Source organism: Ranitomeya imitator, chromosome 1, assembly GCF_032444005.1.
Source record: "Ranitomeya imitator isolate aRanImi1 chromosome 1, aRanImi1.pri, whole genome shotgun sequence".
Lineage (NCBI taxonomy): Eukaryota > Metazoa > Chordata > Amphibia > Anura > Dendrobatidae > Ranitomeya > Ranitomeya imitator.
The window spans coordinates 636,425,278-636,453,149 of NC_091282.1; the positions used below are offsets into that span (position 1 = coordinate 636,425,278).

The window sequence follows — 27,872 nt, forward strand, 5'->3', positions numbered from 1 at the left end:
ATTTTTTATCCAGTGGATGGCACAGGTGTCATCTCTTAACCGCTACAGAAATTTTACTGTGATAGGGTCAGATTTTTATGTACTTTGTATGAGGATTACAAAGTGGAGAAATTAACCTATCTTCAAAAGCTGCCAGAAAAAGATTAGAGAATGAATGAGCTGCTGCAGAGCCCATTGCAGCACCAGTTCGTTGTAACCAATAACTCTGATCCTGGGTGCTTAAACGCTTAAGGTACCTTCACACTGAGCGACGCTGCAGCGATACCGACAACGATGTCAATTGCTGCAGCGTCGCTGTATGGTCGCTGGAGAGCTGTCACACAGGCAGCTCTCCAGCGACCAACGATCCCGAGGTCCCCGGTAACCAGGGTAAACATCGGGTTACTAAGCGCAGGGCCGCGCTTAGTGACCCGATGTTTACCATGGTTACCAGCGTAAACGTTAAAAAAACAAACACTACATACTTACCTTCAGCTGTCTGTCCTCCGGCGCTCTGCTTTCCTCTGCACGGTCAGCGCCGGTCAGCCGGAAAGCAGAGCGGTGACGTCACCGCTGTGCTTTCCGGCTGGCCGGCGCTGACACAGGATGCAGGAGGAGTGCAGAGAAGCACAGCGCCGGGGACAGACAGCTGACGGTAAGTATGTAGTGTTTGTTTTTTTAACGTTTACACTGGTAACCAGGGTAAACATCGGGTTACTAAGCGCGGCCCTGCGCTTAGTAACCCGATGTTTACCCTGGTTACCAATGAAGACATCGCTGGATCGGCGTCACACACGCCGATCCAGCGATGTCAGCGGGAGATCCAGCGACGAAATAAAGTGCTGGACTTTCCTCAGCGACCAACGATCTCCCAGCAGGGGCCTGATCGTTGGTCGCTGTCACACAACGATTTCCTTAACGATATCGTTGCTACGTCACAAAAAGCAACGATATCGTTAACGATATCGTTATGTGTGACGGTACCTTTAGTTGGAACTCAGAATCTGTGCATTTAATATCAACATCTCTTTTATATTATGTATCCCAGTGTGATTTCGTCATGACCAAGCTTTTTTTCTTTCAGCTGCGGAGGCCAGCATCAGAGATGACTCAGATCTCGGCGGTTTCGATGCACTTTGTAACTCTTTTAGATTTTGTAAATGCTTAAAAAAAAAAATAAGTATACTTTTCAAGAGACATTTAGGGTGATCTCCACCTTGTGCAAGAGGGTTAACCCTTTCCACACAAGCAAAACGAAGAACGGTGGGGTTTTGCATGGTTGAGTATTGCATACAGGCTTAGTTTTCTTAGAGAAGTCCTTCCTAGTTTGAAATATTCTATTAAACCAGGCATAAAAAAGGTTTACTGGGCTTTCTAATATAGAAAAAAAACTTACAAAACTGAGTTTTACAGGAGAGAAATTTGAGTACCCTGATGTAGCAAACAACTTATGAACAGTGGATGGAAATTACGAAAAGAACAATTACTGCATTTAAAAGTTACCCAAAAGGGGTCATTTGATTACGCCAATTATCAGAATCCGTTTTTAATTTAATAATACTGCCCCCTGGAATTTATCTTGACGATGCATTTAAACTTACGGATGAATGGTACTTACAACGAACTGGTACCGCAAAGGGGTCTCCAGCAACTCCTTCATTCTCTAATCTTTTTCAAGGGTTTTTTAAGAAGGGTACATTTCCTCACTTTCTAATACCTATGCAAAATATATAAAAACATTTCTGCGTTATGTGGAATAGCCATACAAACAGTTACTCGCGTACAAAAAGGAGATGTAATATCAAAGATAAAGGTAATATTAAAGATAAATGAATTCATAAAAGATAAAAACCTAATTCAGATTATTGTCATAATAAAATCACACATTTTAGGTAACTTTAAATGTGGTACTTATTCCATTTGTAGTTTCCTTTTTAATTGTTAATGCATTGGACATAGAATTTTTGCTACATCAGGTTACTCATTTTTGTTCTCCTGAAAAATAAGTTTGTTTTGTACTTTATTTTTTTTGACCTTGTGGTTTTAAGTCATGCTGCATTGGGACCCCTAGAAGCATTGCTACAGCTGAAACGGCCACTATCCACAGCACATCCTGTTTCCTCCCCAGCGTGTTTTAATCAGGTTATGATTCAGTACATTTTTACGGGTGTGAGTGCCACTTTTACTATTTTTTGAAGCATTTATTATAATCCCCTTCTGTTGAGTTGAGCACCACGATATCCACTCCAGTTATTTGGTGCGTCCTGTTTCGCACTCTATGAGTTCTGATATGGACAAAATTTTTCACTTTATTGCCTTCTATATAATGAAACCCCGTGTGACTCCACCATAAACCAATCTGTCTTTCAGTCTAGCCATGCTCCTGACGCACTCACCTGATCCATAGAACAGAATATATGGGCATCATCCTGCTGGAAGCGCCGCACTCGTGTGAGCCCTGACAGTGCACCTGACAGCTCATTTCTATGCAGGACCCCAAAATCAGCCAGTCTGACAGGAAGCTCCCTCCAAGATCGAGGTCTGTGATCAAACATCAAGCTGGAAATAAAAAAACAAGACGTCACTATGATCGCCGAAAACAAACCCCTTAACTGTCTGAGAATGTCAATCAAACGTCAGTCAGGCCAAATTACGGCCCCTCTCATGCGCTGACCGGGTGTCGTCAAGATGGCGTGACTCACCAGTGCCCGGGACAATTCATTGGCTTTAGAGAGAAGGTCTCATTTTCCACGGGGAAGGAGAACATGTGCTTCCCATAGTGCTCCCAGTGCCCGGACTGCTCCCACAGTCTGTTATTGTACATGTTAGGGGTGATCACTTCCGTGAAGCCCCGTTTTCGATATTCACCCTGCAAAAAAAAAAAAAGATGATTGGATCAAAGTAATAAGCACGGTGTCAGAACAGTGACAGTCGCAGTCATGTCTTTTCTATGTTGCTGCCAGAATGACAACAGCAGTCACCCATTAGGGCCAATTTTCATTTTTGCACTTTAAGGCTGTGTTCACACGTTGCGGTTTTTTCGCGGTTTTTCCACGCTATAAAACCCCCAAAAAAATCGCATACAATAAGCATCCCATCATTTAGAATGAATTCCGGATGTTTTGTGCACATGATGCGTTTTTTTCCGCAAAAAAAAACGCATACCGCACAAAATCCGGACATGCTCTATCTTTTTGCGGTTTTTTTTGCGGATTTCCCACTCCAAAATGCATTGGGAAGTGTCCGGAAAAAAACGCGGCAAAAACGCGTCAAAACCGCGGCAAAAACGCACGCGGTTTTCTTGCGGATTTCATGCAGAAAATGTCCGGAATTCTCAGGAATTTTCTGCATGAATTCCTGAACGTGTGCACATAGCCTAAGGCATTGCTGTGAAGTCAGAGTCAGTATAAAATGAACAGACCCCCGACTCCTAAAATATATAATGAATTGGGTACAGTAATTCAGTGCAGTATGTGCTGAATATTTTTTAATAAGAATTTGGGAGTTATGAAATGTACTATAAATGTCTGTTGTTCCTGATCTAAGGTTCTGGACTTTTAGTTGAGATGAATCTGTGCTGCACTTTATGTACATGCTCAGTAGTGAACAGGGCTGTGGAGTCGTAGTTGACATCAATCTGTGCTGCACTTTATGTACATGCTCTGTGACCAAGGCTGTGGAGTCAGGAGTCAGGGAAATTGAGGAGTCGGAGGTTTGGCTTACTGACTCTACAGCCCTGCTTTAAGGACCAGAACTTTTTTATTTTTCCATGCCGATAGCCGTACGAGGACTTTTTTCTTTTTTCGAGTGATGAGGTGAAGTTTTTATCTTTACCATCTTGGGGTGCAAACGTTTTTAAATCGCTCTTTTAAAAATCTGTTAGAGTCGCTGCTATTAAAAAGCTAGCTCCTGACTGGTATAGATAGGAAAGCTAGAAACAGGGTATGGTGCCAGGAGAGGACAACACAAAACAGAGCTTATGTGGATGAAGGACTTTTGAGATCACCGTGCACACAGGATCCAGAGTGTCCGTCATCATCTGATCGGAGGCATCATGCCGTGCCATAAAGGGTTTTGTTCTAACTGGTAAATTACCCACACCAGTGCCCGCATCACCTGCACTGAGCTTTTTGAGAATCAAGTACCTTGATGAAGTCGATCAGGACGTTGTAGACATGCGCTCCCTTGGGAAGAAAAAAGCAGCTTCCTGGACTCAATTCATGGAAGAAGAATAATCCCTGGTCCTAGGAAAGAAGACAAAAGTTGATCACAGGGAATACAAGTGCCTCTTCTGTGCAGCTGCATCTCCCTCTTCCCCACAAGTTATTTACTGGTGATACCTGGCATTAAGGTATGAAGCACAGCTGTCAGCTGTGTAATACAGAGGGCACCAAGAGACGCTGCTGCCATCACAGGACCAGTGGATGGACAGTGATGGTATATGCCAGCAATATATGCTATGCTGGGAGGACTCCTCTGATCGGCACAGTCTTGCATACTCTTACATACCCTTCCTATTTTTCGGTGGTCCCGCTTAAGAGCCTCTTCTTGTGCTTTCTCCCACTCTTTTAACTGTTTAGACTCTGGGAATGAAATCCCATAAACTCTCTGTAACTTTTCCTGCGTGGAGTCTCCTTTCCAATAGGCTGTCGAGTTCTGTTAAAAAACAAAAAAACTCAGAATCAGAGCGTACCTTACCGTGTACTCCAACATTTACCCGTGTCAGAAATAGGTCAATGGTAAAGCGGATTCTGACTTTGTCCTCAACAGTCAGACTGCTGCATGTACAGAGAACTGCTGGGACAGTTATAAGTGACGTCACCTTGTGTAGTCTGATGGATTTAATTTGCCCCGTATGTCGCACGTGAGGTCCCTGACAGAGGTCAACCAGAGAGCCGCATCTGAAGAAAGGGGGAAAAACACTTAGCGTAGACCCAGAAGAGCGCAGTGTAGTCCTGTCCTAGTCTATATGGACGCACCAGGCAGGCATCTAAGGGCTCATGCACAAACCCGTGTTAATCAGTTCGAGCATGCCACTCAGGTCTGAAGAGCCACAGCAAGTCTGTGGTTGCAGTCCGTGCTCAAACTGAATTTCACAAATGTTTGAATAAGACAAAAAAGGAGAAACGCATAAGGCCACACACATTGAGACCCACTGCCCCCCAGTGTATAACAACTGGCCCCGTAACCCCCTTCCCCCACCACGTGATGTATAATAACCAGACGCGTAGCTCTCCGTGATGTATAACAACCCGCTCTGAAGTCCCCCAGGTGTATAACAACTGGCTCCGTAGTCTTACCCCCCATCCAGGTGAATAACAGGCCTCTTAGTCCCCCCTTCACCCGGTGTATAACAACCGGCCCCGTAGCTCCACATCAACCCCGTTGAATGACAACCAGCCATGTAGTCCCCCCCACTCTCCCCGATGTATAACAACTGACTCCGTAGTCCCCACCCCCACGATGTATAACAACCAGCCTCGCAGTTCCACCCCCCCTCATCTATTACAATCGGCACCGCAGTCCCCCACCCCCGGATGTATTATAACCGGGCCGCTTACCACCCCCGTGACGAACAACCAGCCCTGTAGCCCCATGATGTATAACAACCAGCTCCAAAGTCCCCACAGATGTATAACAACCGGTCTCGTAGTCTCCCCCAGATGTACAACAATCGACCCAGTAGCCCCCCTCCCCCGTGTGTTACAACCGTCCTGGCAGTCCCCCTCCCCCGATGAATTACAACCAGCACCACAGTCACCCCCGTTGTATTACAACAGACACCGCAATCCCCCCTGGTGTATAATAACCGGCACCACAGTCTCCCATCACCGATGTATTACAACCGGCCACACAGCACCCCCCGCTGTACAGCAACCAGCCCTGTAGATCCCCCCCAGTGTACAACAACCAGCCACGTAGTTCCCCCCCAGTGTACAACAAACGACCCCATAGTCCCTCCACAGTGTAGAACAACCGGTCCCATAGTCCCCCCAGTGTACAACAACCGGTCCCATAGTCCCCCCAGTGTATAACAACCAACCTCGCAGTCCCCCCCCCCCCCCGGTGTACAACTATCGACCCTGTAATCTTTCTCACCCCCACAGTGTACAACAACTGGCTCAGTGGTCCCCTCGATGTATAACAACCAGCCCCACAGTATCCTCCGGTGTACTACAACCAGATAGCAGTCCCCCTCCCATGCAATACAACTGGTTCCGCAGTCCCCTCCCGATGTATTACAACTGGCCCCATAGTCCCCCCCCAGTGTACAACAACCGGCCCCCCGCGTATAACAATTGTCCCTGCAGTCCCCGCCCCGTAGTCCTACCCCTTCCCCCCCCCCTCCCCCGATATATAACAACCGGCCCCGTAGTCCCCCTCGATGTATAGCAACCGACTCCGTAAGCCCCCCTTCCCCTCCCCGTGTACAACAACCGGCCCCGTAGCCCCATCGCGTATATCAATTGTCCCTGCAGTCCCCGTAGCCCTCCGCGTATATCAATTGTCCCTGCAGTCCCCACCCGGTGTATTACAATCGGCCTCGCAGTCCCCCTACCGGTGTATGATAACCAGCCCCATAATCCCTCCCCTCTGTGTACAATAACCGGCCCCATAGTACCCCCGTGTACGACAACCACCCAGTAGTGTCCCCCCCCTTGCGTACAACAACCAGTCGCATACTCCACCCCTCGGTGTACAACCGGCTCGGTAGTCCTTCCCTCAGTGTATTACAACCAACGCAGCAGTACCTTCATCCGGTGTATTACAACAGACCCAGCAGTCCCCCCCACCCGCTGTATTACAATCGGCAACAACCAGCCCCGTAGTTCCCCTTCCCCGGTGTACAACAACCAGCCCTGTAGTCCTTCCCCCAGCGGTGTACAACAACCAACCCTGTAGTCACTCCAGGTGTACAACAGGCCCACGTAGCCCTCCCTCCCTGTGTACAACCGGCCCTGTAGTACCCCCCGATGTACAACAACCAGCCACGTAGTCCCCCTCAGTGTTTAACAACTGTCTCCGTAGTACCCCCAAATTTATAACAACTGGCCCCGCAGTCCCCCCCCAGTATACAACAACCAGCCCCGTATACCCTCCAGTGTACAAAAACTAGCTCCATAGTCCCCCTCTGGTGTATAACAAGAAGCCCTGTAGTCTCCCCTGGTGTATAACAACTGATCCCGTAGTCCCCACCGATGTATAACAACTGTATGCCCCTCCAAGGTCCGGCATTAGGAGCAGGCAGATTAAGCATCTGACAAGTCAGTGGTGTGCTGATATGGGGCCCTGAGTCAGGGGGGCTCGGTGCCAGCGCCGCTCTCCCCCCACATTCAACTGTATCAGCATCATAAATGATGCTCCATCCCCCATCATTCGCCTCTGACGCAGGTGTTCAACAACCGTCCGATAGTGTCCTTTCCCTTTCGTACAACAATCAGTCCAATAGTCCCCCCCCCCTCGGTGTATAACAACCGGCTAGGTAGTCCTCCCCTCAGTGTATAACAACCGACCCAGCAGTCCCCCCACCCGGTGTATTACAATCGGCAACAACCAGCCCTGTAGTCACCTCCCCAGTGTACAAGAACCAGCCCTGTAGTCCTTCCCCCACCGATGTACAACAACCGACCCTGTAGTCCCACCCCTGATGTACGACACGCCCTGTAGCCCCCACCCCTCCCTGCGTACAATCGGCCCCATAGTCCTCCCCCTGGTGTACAACAACCAGCCCTGTAGTCCCCCTCAGTGTTTAACAACTGTCTCCGTAGTCTCCCCAAATGTATAACAACTGACCCCGTAGTCTCTGCCTCCGGGGTACAAAAGCTAGCTCCATAGTCCCCCTCTGGTGTGTAGTCTCCCCTGGTGTATAACAACCGGTCCCGTAGTCCCCCCCGATTTATAACAACTAGCCCCGTAGTCCCTTCAAGGTCCAGCATTAGGGACAGGCAGATTAAGCATCTGACAAGTGCCATCTCTCCCCCGGAGGCCCCCAGTCAGTGGTGTATCAATATGGGGCCCGTGAGTCGGGGGGGGGGTTCAGTGCCAGCGCCGCTCCCCCCCACCTGCATGCAACTATATCACTATATCAGCATCATAGATGGTGCTCCCTCCCCCATCATTCGCCTCTGACGCAGGTGTGCGATGAAGTGACGTCATCGTGCACCCGCATCAGAGACAGAGGGGCTGGGCAGTGGAGCTGCTGACACGCTCTGCAGAGACCACAGCAGAAGGAGAACAAGGAGGAGTGGCAAGAATTGTATTCTTTTTATATCAGTGAGTACATGGTGGCCAAAATACTGCAGGACTGCGTGGCTGCATTATTCTCTGAGGGAGGGCTGCATTGTACTCTGAGGGGGGGCTGCTTTATACTCTACTGGACTATGGGGAATGCATTACACTATATAAAGAACTATGGGGTGCATTGTACTACATGGAGGACTATGGGGAGTAAATTACACCATATGGAGGACGATGGGGAGTGTATGATACTATATGGAGGACTATGGAGAGTGTATTATACTATATGGAGGACTATTGTGAACATTCTACTATATGGAGGACTATGGGACACATTATACTAAATGGAGGACTATGGGGTGTGCATTATTCAATATGGAGTATAACAACCAGCCCATTAGACCCATCCAATGCATAACAACTGGTCATGCAGTCCCCCGCCCCCACGTATAACAATTGGCCACGTAACCCATGATGTAAAACAACAGGCCCCCTAATCCCTCCTGATGTAGAACAACGGGCCCCATACTCCTCCCCTATTGTATAACAGTCAGACCTGTACTCCCACACCCCTCCCTTGATGTATAACAGTCTCCATATTCACCCTCGATGTATAACTGCCCCCCCCCATGCAGAACCGGCCCCGTAGTGCCTCCTGGTGTATAACAACCGCCCCTGCAGTCCCCCCTGTAATATAACAATTGGCCTCAGATACATCGAAAGGAGGACAAACATATATGCAATACTCTACAGTAACACTGTGCCATGATGCAAGTCCTCCACAGTGGTCACCTTTATGATGTGTATGTGCCATAAATCCAGTCTCCAGTAGCCATATGAAAAAAGTACGGAGCACACACTGCCCTGGAGGTCCCTACTGTGTGACAGGGCAGGGCGCACAGACCACCGAACGGTAAGTTACCTGTACACACTGCTTATGGCCTCCACTTTGTCTTCAATTATTCGGGCCTTGAATTTGTTATACTGCCAAAATAAATGGAAACATTACAAGCCGCACATGACCCCCATGCGTGACGATAGCTGATGACACCGATCAGAGTATATAAACAAAAGGGGCTACCAGGCTGATGATAGGGATCAGATTATATATACAGAGCGACTACCGAGCTGATGACAGGGATCATAGTATACAGTTAGGTCCATATATATTTGGACAGATACATTTTTCTAATTTTGGTTATAGACATTACCACAATGAATTTTAAACAAAACAATTCTGGTGCAGTTGAAGTTCAGACTTTCAGCTTTCATTTGAGGGTATCCACATTAAAATTGGATGAAGGGTTTAGGAGTTTCAGCTCCTTAACATGTGCCACCCTGTTTTTAAAGGGACCAAAAGTAATTGGACAATTGACTCCAAGGCTATTTCATGGACAGTTGTGGGCAATCCCTTCGTTATGTCATTCTCAATTAAGCAGATAAAAGGCCTGGAGTTGATTTGAGATGTGGTGCTTACATTTGGAAGGTATTACTGTGAAGTAAACATGCGGTCAAAGGAGCTCTCCATGCGGGGGAAACAAGCCATCCTTAAGCTGCGAAAACAGAAAAAACCCATCCGAGAAATTGCTACAATATTAGGAGTGGCAAAATCTACAGTTTGGTAAATCCTGAGAAAGAAAGAAAGCACCGGTGAACTCATCAATGCAAAAAGACCTGGGCGTCCAGACAACAGTGGTGGATGATCACAGAATAATCTCCATGGTGAAGAGAAACCCCTTCACAACAGCCAACCAAGCGAACAACACTCTCCAGGAGGTCGGCGTATCAATATCCAAATCTACCATAAAGAGAAGACTGCATGAAGGTAAATACAGAGGGTTCACTGCATGGTGCAAGCCACTCATAAGCATCAAGAATAAAAAGGCTAGACTGGACTTTTCTAAAAAACATCTAAAAAAGCCAGCACAGTTCTGGAAGAACATTCTTTGGACAGATGAAACCAAGATCAACCTCTACCAGAATGATGGAAAGAGAAAAGTATGGTGAAGGCATGGTACAGCTCATGATCCAAAGCATACCACATCATCTGTAAAACACGGCGGAGGCAGTGTGATGGCTTGGGCATGCATGGCTGCCAGTGGCACTGGGTCACTAGTGTTTATTGATGATGTGACACAGGACAGAAGCAGCCGAATGAATTCTGAGGTATTCAGAGCCATACTGTGTGCTCAGATCCAGCCAAATGCAGCCAAACTGATTGGTCGTCATTTCATACTACAGATGGACAATGACCCAAAACATAAAGCCAAAGCAACCCAGGAGTTTATTAAAGCAAATAAGTGGAATATTCTTGAATGGCCAAGTCAGTAACCTGATCTCAACCCAATTGAGCAGCATTTCACTTGTTAAAGACTAAACTTCAGACAGAAAGGCCCACGAACAAACAGCACCTGAAAACCACCGCAGTGAAGGCATGGCAGAGCATTAAAAAGGAGGAAACAAAGCGTCTGGTGATGTCCATGAGTTCAAGACTTCAGGCAGTCATTGCTAACAAAGGGTTTTCAACCAAGTACTAAAAATGAACATTTTATTTAAAATTATTTAATCTGTCCAATTACTTTTGGTCCCTTTAAAAACAGGGGTGGCACATGTTAAGGAGCTGAAACTCCTAAACCCTTCATCCAATTTTAAAGTGGATACCCTTAAATGAAAGCTGAAAGTCTGAACTTCAACTGCATCTGAATTGTTTTGCTTAAAATTCATTGTGGTAATGTCTATATCCAAAATTAGAAAAGTGTTGTCTCTGTCCAAATATATATGGACTATTGTCTACTGGGATGATGACAGGGATGAGTATATATACAGAGCAGCTACCGGGTTGAAGACAGGGATCAGAGTATATATACAGAGCGACTACCGGGCTGATGACAGGGATCACATTGTATATGCAGAGTGACTACCGGGCTGATGACACAGATCAGTATAAATATACAGAGCGACTACCGGGCTGATGACAGTGATCAGAGTGTATATTCAGAGCGACTACCGGGCTGATGACAGGGATCAGAGTATATATGCAGAGCGACTACCGGGCTGATGACAGGGATCAGAGGATATATACAAAGCGACTACTGGGCTGATGACAGGGATCAGAGTGTATATTCAGAGCGACTACCGGGCTGATGACAGGGATCAGAGTATATATGCAGAGCGACTACCGGGCTGATGACAGGGATCAGAGGATATATACAAAGCGACTACTGGGCTGATGACAGGGATCAGAGTATATATATATATATATATACATATATATATATATATATATATATATATATATATATATATATATATATATATCGACTACCGGGCTAATGACAGATCAGAGTATATATACAGAGCGACTACCGGGCTGATGACAGATCAGAGTATATATACAGAGCGACTACCGGGCTGATGACAGGGATCAGAGTATATATACAGAGCGACTGCCGGACTGATGACAGGGATCAGAGTGTATATTCAGAGCGACTACCGGGCTGATGACAGGGATCAGAGGATATATACAGAGCGACTACCGGGCTGATGACAGATCAGAGTATATATACAGAGCGACTACCGGGCTGATGACAGATCAGAGTATATATACAGAGCGACTACCGGGCTGATGACAGATCAGAGTATATATACAGAGCGACTACCGGGCTGATGACAGGGATCAGAGTGTATATTCAGAGCGACTACTGGGCTGATGACACAGATCAGTATAAATATACAGAGCGACTACCGGGCTGATGACAGGGATCAGAGTATATATGCAGAGCGACTACCGGGCTGATGACAGGGATCAGAGGATATATACAAAGCGACTACCGGGCTGATGACAGGGATCAGAGGATATATACAAAGCGACTACTGGGCTGATGACAGGGATCAGAGTATATATAATATTATATATATATATATATATATATATATATATATATATATATATATATATATATATATATATATATATATATACACACACACACACAAAACGACTACCGGGCTAATGACAGATCAGAGTATATATACAGAGCGACTACTGGGCTAATGACAGGGATCACAGGTCATATTCAGAACGGCGAGTCCACAATCTGACTCCACTGTGTAAATAGAATTATATAATAGACTGTGTAGATGCATTACTTCTCCTGTGGCCTCCTGTATTATGCTCTAGAGCAGCGCTCACACCACTACACCCACGACAAGCAGGGACGTTCGCACCTTGAACAGCTCCAGCAGCTCATCCCGTGTCGCTTCCACGCGCTGGAAGGGAACTTTCTGCCTGATGAGGTCCTTACAGGCCATTTCCAGGTTGGGAAGGTCACTGTGCAGCACGGTGCTAGAATAGCGGAGAGGGGGTACAGAAATCAGTACGTAGCCTCGATGGGAACTCACAAGACCCCCGAATAAATCTCACCCGTCCTCCAGGTGCATGTCGTAGAAGAACCCATTCTCTATGCTGGGTCCGTGACACAACAGACCCCCATAGATCTGCTCCAGGGCAGCCCCCAGGACATGAGCACTCGAATGCCAAAATATCTACACAAGGAGAGAATGATCTCCAGTCACTTACAGCAGAGATCTCTAATGCATACAATTCAAAGACAAAGCACATTAGAAGGTTGCAGCAATTTCCATGTCCCCACAAACTGTGCCACTGGTTTTGCTGCTCAGCCCCATGTTAGTGAATGGGATTCCTGAGGCTCTCCGCATACACTTCAAGAGGTTTTTCATCTTGAGGAACGCATATTGTAGGATAGTGCTTTTAACTGCAAGCCATTTTGCAATTTACTGCTTATCAAAATTTCCAGTGCTTCATGACATATTAACACTTTCCTTTTATTTACAGCTCGTTGCCTAGGAGACCGACCGCCTCTGTTAGACAGCAAAACATGTGCAGTGCTTACAAATGATTTTCAATTGACCATTGAATTAGTTATGAAACTAGTCGGGATCACTAGAGAACACTGTAACCTCGTAATCCTGGCCAGCTTCAGCCAAGTGCTTACAAGCTAGACAGCAACAGTGGTCGGCTTCCTAGGCAACAAGATGTATATATTAAAAAAAAAAAAAAAAAAAAGTGCCAACATCTCAAGGACGGCTGAAAATTTTAATAAGCAGTAAATTGCAAAAGTGCTTGTTTTTCCAAGAACTGTCAGACAATATCCATTCATGAATATGAGAGTGCCCCTTTAATTCAGAAGTATACTGTTGTTGGAAAATGGGAGTCGTAGTTCTTAGCACACAGCACAATGCTGATACCTGCTGCTGAAAGGCAATGCTGAAGTGTGTGGTATAAGTCTAGTATACTCACATCTTGTCCTTCAAGGGAATCAAAAGTGAGGAAATCAATCTCAGAATCGTCTTCCAGGGGTCTGCCCACATCAAACGCGACACCGTTCACTCGGGCGGCGAGAATATTGTGTGCGGTGCCGGGGCTGCCGAGAGCATGGTGACATTACTACAATGCGAGGACTGAACAGAGGAGTAATAACATGAGCGGGTCCGCTCACCTGCACTGTACAGCCACTTCATAAGGGGTGGTTTTCCAGGACTCCCCATTCACCACCGTCCCGTCTGGTAACGATATCCTGATGGCACGGGACTCGCTCAGTACCCGGCTGGCAAGTTTGGCCTCGTAACGCTCCCTCAGGGCCTCAAAGTACCGAAGCCGATGGTGGAGGAACTCCGGGAGGACTGGAGACTAAAAAACAGGGATGTGAGTGGACAGCAGTGGATGCACCAGAGAAGCGGCATCCAACCGGCACAACCCAGAGGTGGTTTTTCTATAACGCTCGTCTGCAGGCAGGTAGGGACGGCTCTCCCGCCACTCCAGTCTGCAGGCAGGTAGGGACGGCTCTCCCACCACTCCAGTCTGCAGGCAGGTAGGGACGGCTCTCCCGCCACTCCAGTCTGCAGGCAGGTAGGGACGGCTCTCCCGCCACTCCAGTCTGCAGGCAGGCAGGGACGACTCTCCCGCCACTCCAGTCTGCAGGCAGGTAGGGACGGCTCTCCCGCCACTCCAGTCTGCAGGCAGGTAGGGACGGCTCTCCCACCACTCCAGTCTGCAGGCAGGCAGGGACGGCTCTCCCGCCACTCCAGTCTGCAGGCAGGTAGGAACGGCTCTCCCGCCACTCCAGTCTGCAGGCAGGTAGGGACGGCTCTCCCGCCACTCCAGTCTGCAGGCAGGTAGGGACGGCTCTCCCGCCACTCCAGTCTGCAGGCAGGTAGGGACGGCTCTCCCGCCACTCCAGTCTGCAGGCAGGCAGGGACGGCTCTCCCGCCACTCCAGTCTGCAGGCAGGCAGGGACGGCTCTCCCGCCACTCCAGTCTGCAGGCAGGCAGGGACGACTCTCCCGCCACTCCAGTCTGCAGGCAGGTAGGGACGGCTCTCCCGCCACTCCAGTCTGCAGGCAGGTAGGGACGGCTCTCCCGCCACTCCAGTCTGCAGGCAGGTAGGGACGGCTCTCCCGCCACTCCAGTCTGCAGGCAGGGACGGTTTTCCCATCACTTCCACCTGCCAGCACATACATTGCCTTTCTCGTCTCTATCAGTTGACTTATGGTGCCTGTAGGGAGCTGCTCCTGCCGGGCAGAGGAAGGGATTATGCGACTACCCTGTGCTTTGGAGGGCTTGATTTTCACAATGGCCTCAGTGCCCCAGTCATGTCCCCCACAGCTCCGTACGTTTAGTAGCAGCTATACTTGGTATTGAAGCTCAATCAATGATGATACCAGAAGTACAGAGATGGGGATGATGGGAAAGACACACTCACATTGGCTCCAGCTGATTGACAGGGAAGCAGAGAGTCAACCCCACCAAGAAGATACAGATTAAATATTACAAAAAACTTTTGACAGTGAGTGTGATCAATGAGTGGAACAGGCTGTCACCAGAGGTGGTGAGTTCTCCTGCAATTGAAGTCTTCAAACAGAGGCTGGACAGTCATCTATCTGGGATGGTTTAGTGACTCCTGCATTGAGCAGGGGTTGGACACGATGACCCAGGAGGTCCCTTCCAACTCTAACATTCTATGATAAGTCTAATTCTATCTCCTAAAGGACAGGTTAGCCATCATAAAGCACCGAATGATGGTTGGTGGCCTTCATTTAGGGGTCAAATTACCTCTGTGCTCCCTCGCCCGCTCTGCGCCCCTGCCCGACCCATCACATTGGTAGAATGCAGTTTCCATGTTTTTCCTCTACCTCCTGGAGTCACTTCTGAGGAATCCTAAGAAAAACGAGCCAGACAAAAAAATTCAATTAAAGATATATCTATAAATATTCCCAGAATTAGCAGTATGATCTCATGAGATAACGATGGTGTAATAAGTATAGGCGCCCCATCACTAGAGCGCCGATAGCGGGGGCTACGGATACACATGGATCCATGCGGACAGCACACATGCTTCACCAATAAGGGCTCGGACCCCCAGGGACCCCACAAGTCAACGCGTTCCTTAGATTTCTAGAGAACCATGATCAGCACGGCTTCACATTTCCGTGATTTTAACCCCTTCTTAACAGAAGGCGTGACACTATCTCCTATGTCAGGTGAACAGTGCTAGATGTGTTGTACAGCCGGCACCAGACTAACAGCAGCGAATCGAGCCGCCTCTGATCATCGCTGTCATCTCCGGCGAGCGGCGAACCGGGGCGAGGAGAGAAGCATCATGTATCTAGTGGATACCCCCAATGTCTGCAGCACTGACATATCACAATATACCACACGTGATCAATCACAGGAAGACAAAAACAGTTACTAAAGGTTTTATAATATATGTGTATATAGATGTTGTATCTCCTATATACATATATATCACAACGTCTGCATTAATAATCCGTATACACACAAACTAAGTGCAGCACAGACCCTGCAGAGCCGCGTGCACGGTGCAGGGAGCGCCCCCCTCCTCAGCAGCGACACCAGCCTCATGTCCTCCGCTCACACATGGGCGCCGCCATTACTCCCCTCCCTTCGCCACAGGATGATCATGTGACCTACAGTGCGTCACATGACTCGCACACCCCCTCCTTCTGACTGCAGGATAAACTCCGGTACTCTGCTGCCATCCAGTGGCCAACTATGTGCATTACACCTAGCACATCAAATCTGGGAGAATTGCTCAAGTAACAATCCCTCCCCAATGTCATTATTAGAATGGCTGCAGAGTAAATGAGCCTCTCTCTTCTTACCACATGGTGGTGGTGATACTATGCAATTACAGTGATAATGTGCCATCACATTCATAGTGATTATCAGACAAGTATACATCAGGACAGCGCAAAAGAAATATAGTAATAAAACAGAAGCGATCAGAGCTTTATAACCAGACGATTTAGGCTGTGTGCACACGATGCGGATTTACTGCGAATCTGCAGCATTTTTTCCGCGCAGAAATGCTGCAGATCCGCAAAGTGATTTACAGTACAATGTAAATCAATAGGAAAAAAAAACGCTGTGCTAATGGTGCGGAAAATTCCGTGCGGAAACGCTGCGGATCAAAAGAAGGAGCATGTCACTTTTGTGCGGATCTGCAGCGCTTCTGCACCCATTCGATTATACTGTACAAATCTGCAGGGGTAAAAAAAAAAAAAAAACGCAAGAAATCCGCACAAAAAACGCATTAAATCTGCACCTGCGTTTTCTGCCGGGAGATGCAGATTTTGTGCAGAAAATTCTGCACCCCAATCCGCAACGTGTGCACATAGCCTTAGGATCGCTCTAAACATACTTGGTCGTGCCACCTTGAAAGTCCGCCCTATTAAACTACACAAAGTTGTAACTAACAATACAAAAAATAAAATAAATAAAGGGAATACGAGGCCAGCGAGAAAGGGGTTAAAACACGGCTGCTTTCCTACACAGCGCCACTCGGTGGCTGTGTCTAGTATTGCATTCATTTGAACCATAAGCCCCACGGCGCCAACACATCTAAAGGAGAAACGCCACAAAACATCTCCAAGGCCCAACGAGAACGACGGGGGTATGTAAGCCCAGCGATAACCCCAACCGGACACCATCTTGTAAAGTAACCCCAATAAAGAACACTGTACTGACAATAGAGGAGGGGTATGGATCATCTATATGATGGTGGCCCTCCGCTTGCAGTCTGTATGAGGCCTTAGGCCAGGATTACATGACCACGGTGGACCTGAGCCGCAGAGAACACTTGCTAGGACCTTGCTTTGTCACATCCAGTATTACATGATAAGGCTCCGTTCACAGGTCCACCATGCACCACAGAAAAGTTGCAGGTCTCCTGACCAGAACTCGACAACCTGCTGATGAGACCCGCGGCTGGTCCGCCACACGCAGATGTGTGAATACAGCCTCAGTATGTTGTGTCCCCTGCAATTACTGCTCAGGTTATCAGCAGAGTTCTAGCAGCTAGAATCTCACCGGCTATCAAGCAAGATCCAATACCCCCTCCCCCCCTCCAAAAAAAGGATCTGTTTTACACACTGACCAGAGGTTTAATACATTTTACATAAACCGTAGATAACACCGTTCTACGCATAAATGCGGCTAATGATGAGCGATGATCTGCCGATATCAGATTGTTATCCTTTACAGTGGGAAGGAACGAGGACACTGCTACAGTCTGCAGGGGGAAATTAATAGTGTGGCGCAGGCACGAGGGGTTAAACAATTATAACTTGTTTGGGGGCACAGACACAGATAGGAAGGGGTGAAGACTAATACAGGGGTAGAACAGACGAGTCTGCCCAGGAAAGCATGCGCATACTGATGGCAAAAAGCAAAGATTAATACACTGTGTGCAGAATTATTAGGCAAGTTGTATTTTGAGCACATGATACATTTTATACATGTTGTCCTACTCCAAGCTGTTCAGGCTTGAGAGCCAACTACCAATTAAGTAAATCAGGTGATGTGCATCTCTGTAATGAGGAGCGGTGTTGTCTAATGACATCATAACCCTATATAATGTGTGCGTAATTATTAGGCAACTTCCTTTCCTTTGGCAAAATGGGTCAGAAGAGAGATTTGACGGGCTCTGAAAAGTCCAAAATTGTGAGATGTCTTGCAGAGGGATGCAGCAGTCTTGAAATTGCCAAACTTTTGAAGCGTGATCACCGAACAACCAAGCGTTTCATGGCAAATAGCCAACAGGGTCGCAAGAAACGTGTTGGGCAAAAAACGCGCAAAATAACTGCCCATGAATTGAGGAAAATCAAGCGTGAAGATGCCAAGATGCCATTTGCCACCAGTTTTGCCATATTTCAGAGTTGCAACGTTACTGGGGTAACAAAAAGCACAAGGTGTGCGATACTCAGGGACATGGCCAAGGTAAGGAAGGCTGAAAAACGACCGCCTTTGAACAAGAAACATAATATAAAACATCAAGACTGGGCCAAGAAATATCTTAAGACTGACTTTTCAAAGATTTTATGGACTGATGAAATGAGAGTGACTCTTGATGGGCCAGATGGATGGGCCACAGGCTGGATCAGTAAAGGGTAAAGAGCTCCACTCCGACTCAGACGCCAGCAAGGTGGAGGTGGGGTACTGGTATGGGCTGGGATCATCAAAGATGAACTTGTGGGACCTTTTCAGGTTGGGGATGGAGAGAAGCTCAACTCCCAGACCTACTGCCAGTTTCTGGAAGACAACTTCTTCAAGCAGTGGTACAGGAAGAAGTTGGTATCGTTCAAGAAAAACATGATTTTCATGCAGGACAATGCTCCTTCACATGCCTCCAACTACTCCACAGCGTGGCTGGCCAGTAAAGGTCTCAAAGAAGGAAAAATAATGACATGGCCCCCTTGTTCACCTGACCTGAAGCCCATAGAGAACCTGTGGTCCCTCATAAAATGTGAGATCTACAGGGAGGGAAAACAGTCCACCTCTCGGAACAGTGTCTGGGAGGCTGTGGTGGCTGCTGGACGCAATGTTGGTCGTAAACAGATCAAGCAACTGACAGACTCTATGGATGGAAGGCTGCTGAGTGTCATCATAAAGAAAGGTGGCTATATTGGTCACTAATTTTGGGGGGGGGGTTGTTTTTGCATGTCAGAAATGTTTATTTCTACATTTTGTGCAGTTATACTGGTTTACCTGGTGAAAATAAACAAGTGAGATGAGATTATATTTGTTTTTTATTAAGTTGCCTAATAATTCTGCACAGTAAGTTACCTGCACAAACAGATATCCTCCTAAGATAGCCAAATCTAAAAAAACCCACTCCAACTTCCAAAAATATTAAGCTTTGATATTTGTGAGTCTTTTGGGTTGATGGAGAACATAGTTGTTGATTAATAATAGAAATAATCCTCTAAAATACGTGTTGAGACAACATGGACGCATGCGCAATGGGAGAGGGAGACAATCTAAGAAATAACAGCCGACTATCTCTAGCGCAGGCATTAATCCTTTAGCAACCAGAAACACATGGGCTACTTGCACATTGAACAAGTCTGTAAGAACATGTTCACACACACCACCAAGAAACTTGAAGACACAAAAGAGCACAGTGAGGTCAAATACTCTGTTGTAAAAAAAATCACAGTAATAAGCAAGTGCTAGTCAAAAGATGTAAAAAAACAGGGTATTTAGTTGATACTTTTTTTTTTTGCAAAAAAATGTATACCAAGCTGCTCCATCAATCGTCAAGGTATACCCTTGCCATGCTGGATGTCCACATGGATATTCCCTCTCTGAACCCTGCTTATACAGGTACTATACAGATGAACAGGTTTTTAAATACATCAGATAGGGATTATATACATTAGGTAGGACTGCTCTATATGGGTATACCTTGACGATTGGTGGAGCAGCTTAGTATACATTTTTTTGCAAAAAAAGTAACTAATTACCCTGTTTTTTTTTCCATCTTTTGACTAGCACTTGCTTATTACTGTGATTTTTTTTACAACAGAGTATTTGACCTCACTGTGCTCTCTTGTGTCTTCATTAATCCTTTAGCGTCTAGACAATGCAGACAAATGCACAATGGGAAAGAGACTGTCACAGCTCAGCTGTCAGGCGACCCGGGGCTCCTTCCCGGCCTCCAACGCTAGGGGGCACCAGGCTTATTGGGGTGAGCCATATGAAAAGCCCGGACCAGTCTGGCCGCATGAACATCAGATGCTGGTAGCCACATTCTCTCCTCAGGACCGTGCCCCCTCCAATGTACCAGATACTGAAGTGACCGACGACAGTCCAAGATTTTCACTATTTGAAATTCTAAGTTTCCATCCACAATGATAGGAGATAGTGGCAACGGTGATGGTACTGAAGGCGCAACGTATTTTTGAAGAGAGATCGATTAAATACATTATGGGTCTTAAAGGCAGGCGGTAAAGCAAGGTGGAATGCTACAGGATTAACAATGGCTACGATCTTATAAGGACCGATAAACCTGGGACCCAGTTTCCAAGATGGTGTGGCTGTCCTCTAGGAATATTAAGTCGAAGCTTCCAAGTCACCAACACACAGGTCCGGACCCACCAAACGTTTCCGATCACTCACACTCCTATTTGGATCCCATCTTCCTCAAATTATTAGAAACCCCCAGCCACACTGATGTAATAGATGATGAAAACCATTCTTCAGGTATTCTAGAAGAGCAATTCTTATTTAAGGGAACCTGTCACCACCCCAAAATCGAAGATGAGCTAAGCCCACCAGCATCAGGGGCTTATCTACAGCATTCTGTATGATAAGCCCCCGATGTATCCCGAAACATGAGAAAAAGAGGTTAGATTATACTCACCCAGGGGCGGTCCCGGTTCTCGTCCGATGGGCGTCGCGGTCCGGGGCCTCCCATCTTCATAGGATGATGTCCCCTTGTCTTCACGCTGCAGCTCCGGCGTATTTGTCTGCCCTGTTGAGGGCAGAGCTAAGTACTGCAGTGCGCAGGCGCTGGGAAAGGTCAGAGGCCCAGCACCTACGCACTACAGTGCTTTGCTCTGCCCTCAACAGGGCAAAGTACGCCTGCGCCGGAGCATGAAGACAAGAGGACGTGATCGTAAGAAAATAGGAGGCCTCGGACCAGACCATGACGCCCATAAGACCGGACCGCAGCGGGACCGCCCCTGGGTGAGTATAACTTAACCTTTCTCATCTTTCAGGATGCATAGGGGGCTTATCTACAGCATTACAGAATGCTGTAGATAAGCCCCTGATGCCGGTGGGCTTAGCTCATCTTCGATTTTGGGGGTGAGGCCATGTGCACACGTTCAGTATTTTTCGCTACAAAAACGCGAAAAAAACGCTTATATATGCCTCCTATTATTTACAGTGTATTCCGCATTTCTAGTGCAAATGTTGCCTTTTTTTCCGCGAAATCGCATTGCGGAAAAAAAAAAGCAACATGTTTATTAAATTTGCGGAATTGCGGAGATTCCGCACACCTAGGAATGCATTGATCTGCGTACTTTCCGCATGGGGCTGTGCACACCATGCAGGAAGTAAGCAGATTATGTGCGGTTGGTACCCAGGGTGGAGGAGAGGAGACTCTCATCCACGGACTGGGCACCATATAATTGGTAAAAAAAAAAAAAAAAATTAAAATAAAAAATAGTGATATACTCACCCTCTGATGGCCCCGGAGTCCTTCCGCCTCTCATCGGTGCCCGCTGCCGCTTCCGTTCCTATAGATGCTCTGTGTGAAGGACCTGCGATGACATCGCCGTCTTGTGATTGGTCGCGTGACCGCGACGTCATCGAAGGTCCTGCACACACACACCATCTATAGGAACGGACGACGCTGAGGAGATCGGCTGTCTGCAGGTAAGTATAACCATTTTTTTTAATTATTTTTAAACATTCCATCTTTTACTATGCTTAGGCAGCATCTATAGTAAAAAGTTGGTCACACTTGTCAAACACTGTTTGACAAGTGTGACCAACCTGTCAGTTTTCCAAGCGACGCTACAGATCGCTTGGAAAACGTTAGCATTCTGCAAGCTAACTTCGCTTGCAAAATGCTAAAAAAAAAAAAAAAAAAACACGAAAAAAACGCAAAAAAAAATATGCGGATTTCTTGCAGAAAATTTCCGGTTTTCTTCAGGAAATTTCTGCAAGAAATCCTGACGTGTGCACATACCCTGACAGGTTCCCTTTAAATGAGTTGAACTGGGGATGGAACCCATATGCCCTAAAGAACGGGGACTTACCAGTAAACTCATGACAATGATTATTTACTGCAAATTCAGCTAGTGGTAAGTAGGTTTTCAGACACAAAACACCGAAGATAAGTCTTCAGATTCTGGTTAACCCGTTCAGTCTGCCCATTAGACTGCGGGTGAAATGCGGAAGAAAATGACAGATGAATCCCCAGACGGGTGGAAAATGCCCTCCAAAACTTTGAAACAAACATACCCCTCGGTCAGAAACAATATCGTTTGGGATCCCATGTAATTTTACAATTTCCCTGACAAAAATTTGCGACAATCACTTGGCATTTTGTAAAGCTGGTAATGCAATAAAATGAGACATCTTACTGAATCTGTCTACCACCACCAGAATTAGAGTACTCCTCGCCAACAAGGGTAGATCAGTGATAAAATTGACAGACAAGTGAGTCCAAGGTCTACTGGGAATCTCCAATGGTTGGAGAGCTCCGATGAACGAGTATGAGGTCAATGCGCAGACACTGCAGGCGGCGACATACTCCTGGACATCCTGATGAGCATCTGGCCACCAAAAATGCTGAGTAAGCAGATCAGCGGTGGCTTTATTACCAAGATGTCCGGTCAAAAACGAATCATGACATTCACTAAGGACTCAAAGATTCTCAGGAACAAATAGTTTACCAAGTGGACAGGCAGCAGGGGCGTCCCCCTGAGCATCAACCTTTTTCCAGATCGGAGCATATAGATGCCATAACCACTACTTTTTGTAGAATAGGTACCGGTTCACACTTATTTACTCCCCCAGGAAAGCGAGATAAGGCATCAGCCTTAATGTTTTTGTTCCCCGGCCTATACGTAACAAAAAAGTTAAACCTAGTAAAGAACAATGCCCATCTTGCCTGTTGAGGCGTTAGACTTTTTGCAGATTCCAAGTATAACGGATTCTTATGATCCATGATTACCATAACTGGGTGAAACACTCCCTCCAAAAAATGATGCCAGTCCTCAAAGGCTCACTTTATTCCCAAGAGTTCCCAATTACCAATTTAATTTTTTCAGCAGACGACTTTTTTGAAAAATATGCACATGGTTGCCATTTATCAGGAGACACACCCTGCGACAAAAAAGCCCCCACTCCCACCTCAGACATATCAACCTCAACAATAAAAGGCTGAGAGATGTCAGGCTATATAAGGATCAGCACAGAAAGCACCTCAAGGTATTGAATGTCTCCCTGGTCGGACTAGACCACTTGGAGAAGTCCATCCCCTTCCAAGTCATATCAGAGGTTTGGCTACTAGCGAAAAGATTTTGATGAACTTACGGTAGTAGTTGGAGAAGCCTAAAAACCTTTTGTAACACCTTCAAATCCTCAGGATGATCCCAATCCAATACCGCCCGGACTTTAACCAGATCCAAGCGAAAATCGGTGGACAATAGCACATATCCAAGAAAAGGAATTTCAGCTACCGAGAACATACACTTCTCGGGTATGACAATTTATTGTCTTGGAGTATACAACAGACCTGTCTGACATGTACCTGGTGTGACTCAAGGTCCGGTGAATAAATGAATACGTCATCCAGATAGATAACTATGAATCTTCCTACCAGGTGACTTTGTAAATGTCATTTATAAAGTGTTGAAAGACGGCGGACGCATTCGTCAACCCAAGTGGAATCACCAGAATCTGTGTCCCTCAGGCATATTGAATAATGTTGAGCGAGTGTACTCGTTGCTCGGGTTTTCCCGAGCACGCTCGGGTGATCTCCGGGTATCTGTTAGTGTTCGGAGATTAAAGTTTTCATCGCACGCAGCTGAATGATTTACAGCTATTAGCAAGCTTGATTACATGTGAGGATTCCCTAGCAACCAGGCAACCCCCACATGTATTCAGGATGGGTAGTAGCTGTAAATCATTCAGCTGAGGCGATGAACACTTAATCTCCGAACACTAACAAATACTCAGCGATCACCCGAGCAACGAGTACACTAGCTCATCACTAGTACTGAATGCGGTTTTCCACTCATCACCCCCCCCCCCCCCCTTTAATGCAAATGAGATTATACCCCCCGAGGTCCAGCTTAGAGAACCATTTTGCTCCTACAATCTGATTAAAGAGGACCGGGAGGAGAGGGAGCGGATATGGATCCCGGACTGTGATCAGATTAACTTAGCGGAAATCCAGGCAAGGGCGTAAACCCCCCCATCTTTCCGCTTTACAAAAGCGCACGGCAATGAGGGATGAGGATGGTCTGATATGACCCTTTGCCAAACTTCCCGCGATATAGTCCTTCATGGAGTACCTCCCTGGACCAGAGATATTATACATTCTGCTCTTAGGCAGCGTGGCACCAGTAACGAGATTAATGGCGCAATCATATGGATTATGGGAAGTTCTTGGCACCTCTGCTCTGAGAACACATCCCCAAAGTCAGACAGGTATTTAGGCATAGACTGGGTATTCACCGTGACAAGCCAGGTACCCAGGCAGTGTCCTTGAGAATACGCACTCCACTTTACCACCTCCTGAGTCTGCCAATCTACTACAGGATTGTGCACAGCGAGCAAAGAACGACAGGTGAGGACAGATGCTCTAGCACATAAGGATACCGTCACACTATACGATTTACCAACGATCACGACCAGCGATACGACCTGGCCGTGATCGTTGGTAAGTCGTAGTGTGGTCGCTGGAGAGCTGTCACACAGACAGCTCTCCAGCGACCAACGATGCCGAGGTCCCCGGGTAACCAGGGTAAACATCGGGTTACTAAGCGCAGGACTGCGCTTAGTAACCCGATGTTTACCCTGGTTACCAGCGTAAAAAAAAACCAAACAGTACATACTTACATTCCGATGTCTGTCCCTTGCCGTCTGCTTCCCGCACTCACTGACTGCCGGCCGTAAAGTGAAAGCACAGCACAGCGGTGACGTCACCGCTGTGCTCTGCTTTCACTTTACGGCCGGCAGTCAGTGAGTGCGGGAAGCAGACGGCAAGGGACCTGACGGACACGGGAATGTAAGTATGTACTGTTTAGTTTTTTTTACATTTACGCTGGTAACCAGGGTAAACATCGGGTTACTAAGCGCGGCCCTGCGCTTAGTTACCCGATGTTTACCCTGGTTACAAGCGAACGCATCGCTAGATCGGTATCACACACACCGATCCAGCGATGACAGCGGGAGATCCAGTGACGAAAGAATGTTCCAAACGATCTGCTACGACGTACGATTCTCAGCAGGGTCCCTGATCGCTGCTGCGTGTCAGACACAGCGATATCGTATGGATATCGCTGGAACGTCATGGATCGTACCGTCGTAGCGACAAAAGTGCCACTGTGAGACGGTACCCTTAGTCTAAGACCTCAGAGTGCATGGCCCCCACCTGAAGATGTAAACCTTGGACGACTTAAGTGCCAGTCACAAGGGTGCAGAGTCAATGGCAATGGGTCTGGACAGAGTATGTGGACAGATGCCTTGCACATGAATGAAACAAGTGTTGATCAAGTTAAACCCTTCCACACTATCCAGAAATGCAGACACAAAAACCTTAGGTGAATCTCAGCTGGCATAAATTGTGTCCTACCCATGGAGGTGAATATAGCCACGTGTCTAACCTTCCCACAACCCAGGCCTTACTTTTCCAGCGGCTGTTTACTGTGAGGTTGAGGACACATGCCCACGAAATGGCCCTGTTTACAACAGTAACCCCCCCCCCCTTTTGCCTATGAAGTTTTCTAGAGTGAGTAGCCCCACCCACCTGCATGGTTTACTTAGATCACTCAGTCCTGATCTCCTTTGGCCCCAGACCTCCTACATACAGGAGTGTCTCCCTATGTCTCTGGCGAAGACGACGATCCACCCGGATTGCCAGAGAATGGCTGCTGCAATGGAGACTGGAGTCTCATACAGGGCTAAGGCATCATTCACGGTTACTGTAAGCCCCTCACAGAGCTGGCTACAGAGTGCGGGGTCATTCCACTTAGTGTCCGTGGCCCACCTCTGAAACTCAGAGCAATACTCCTCCGCCGGTCGGTCTCCTTGCTGAAGTTGGCGCAGTGTGGACTCAGCCAAGGACACGTGGTCGGGTTCGTCGTATATAAGACCCGGAGCCAGGAAAATTCCTACTTTCTGAAGCAACTGGGAGTCAGACGGTAGAGAAAATGTCCACACTTGGGGGTCCCCCTGGAGGAGCAATATTACTATCCCCACACGTTGCTTCTCTGTACCTGAGGAAACTGGACGTAATCGGAAGTAGTTTAAAGGCCTCTCCGAAAACCACAAACTTGTCACGCCCCCCAGAGAACCTGTCAAAGCAATCTTGGGCTCCACTACGGTTTGCCTGGGAGATGATTCCTACACCAGATGTATTGGGGTGCTGAAAAACAACAGTGCTGAAAAACAGTGCGTAGATTTGCTAACTCCAGACTGAGCTGCTGCAGTTGCTCTGCCTGAGCAGTAATAGGATTCATAATGGATCAGAAAATGGTTAGTCAAAGTTGATGTCACGACTCAGCCGTCAGGTGACTGGGGACCAGGGGCTCCTTCCCTGTCCCTAACACTAGGGGCGCCCTAGTTCGCCCTTTTCCCCGGGATACTCCTGAAGGTGAAGATGCCAGGGCCACCATCTATGCCTTGTCTCCTGTATCCACTCTCCATCTGTTCCCTTCCCCCACCCAGGGAAGAAGGGGAGCAGCCAAGCACTGCAGTACATCAACCAGACAACACAAACAAGGGTAACTGAAAATAGCAGGCATACAAATATTCACTCACATAGAACAGCGCAGGAGTAAGAGCAATCAGATGCTGCGGTCTTCTGGCTCCTCTGTCGCGGAAACCGTGAGACAAGTTATGGAATAACAGTCAATTACCTCTATCGCAAGGGCAGTATAATCCTCTAGGATCTAGACATTAGACGCAAGCGCAATGGGAGAGGGAGACAAGCTATGGGATGATAGGAGGGAGTGTTCTACAGACAGGTTACTCAGTCCAGGAGCGGTATATATCAAAAAGGTGGGGCACAAGGGAAGTGATCCATCTGCTGCTCATACAGGGAGCGACACTAGGGTAAAATCCTACAGACCTAACAGTTACTCTTCCCATCACTCTCTGATCCCCAGATTGGGGAAACGTTGTGTATTATTTTATTACTCACTGGTTTTTGCTTTGTGTGAATATGGGTATTTTTAAGATTAAATATTAAAGATATGATTATTTAGGGGAATAAGAAAAAACCCTGAAAATAGACATTTCCAACAATTTTAGTTTTAGTCGTGATACAGAGCTGCGTCTCCATGGTAACAGACTACAAACCTGTGTAGTCATTCTTACAGCTATTTGCTGCTTTTTGCCAATATCCAAATGTATGTGAGGGGAATAAAATCAAGAGGAAAATGTGACTGCAGGATCAGATCAAACCTCACCGGATTGGTTTGTGGTCTGTTACCATAGAGACCCATAGTTCTGCATAGGAACTGTAGACACAAAACAAGGTTTCCAAATCAATGCTAAGAAAAGTTTTAAAAAAATCTTTGCCAATGAAATCA

General features: G+C 47.1%; 1 protein-coding gene across 2 annotated transcripts in view; it reads right to left on the minus strand.

Moving 5' to 3' along the window:
- TARS2 (threonyl-tRNA synthetase 2, mitochondrial) overlaps window positions 1–27,872 on the minus strand; it is a 47,776-nt gene that overhangs the window by 3,939 nt on the left and 15,965 nt on the right. The window contains exons 1-12 of one of the 2 annotated variants that reach the window (XM_069727087.1): window positions 16,096–16,235; window positions 15,349–15,453; window positions 13,737–13,927; window positions 13,538–13,661; window positions 12,641–12,762; window positions 12,445–12,562; window positions 9,140–9,201; window positions 4,802–4,880; window positions 4,489–4,635; window positions 4,125–4,223; window positions 2,682–2,848; window positions 2,376–2,538 (exon numbers count right to left, since the gene is read on the minus strand). In XM_069727087.1, coding sequence (XP_069583188.1) covers window positions 2,376–2,538; window positions 2,682–2,848; window positions 4,125–4,223; window positions 4,489–4,635; window positions 4,802–4,880; window positions 9,140–9,201; window positions 12,445–12,562; window positions 12,641–12,762; window positions 13,538–13,661; window positions 13,737–13,927; window positions 15,349–15,453; window positions 16,096–16,158 — 1,440 coding nt within the window. In that variant the 5' untranslated portion in view covers window positions 16,159–16,235. Of the gene's footprint in view, window positions 1–2,375; window positions 2,539–2,681; window positions 2,849–4,124; window positions 4,224–4,488; window positions 4,636–4,801; window positions 4,881–9,139; window positions 9,202–12,444; window positions 12,563–12,640; window positions 12,763–13,537; window positions 13,662–13,736; window positions 13,928–15,348; window positions 15,454–16,095; window positions 16,236–27,872 lie in introns of those variants that run through there. The other variant, XM_069727096.1, reaches the window with a different exon arrangement.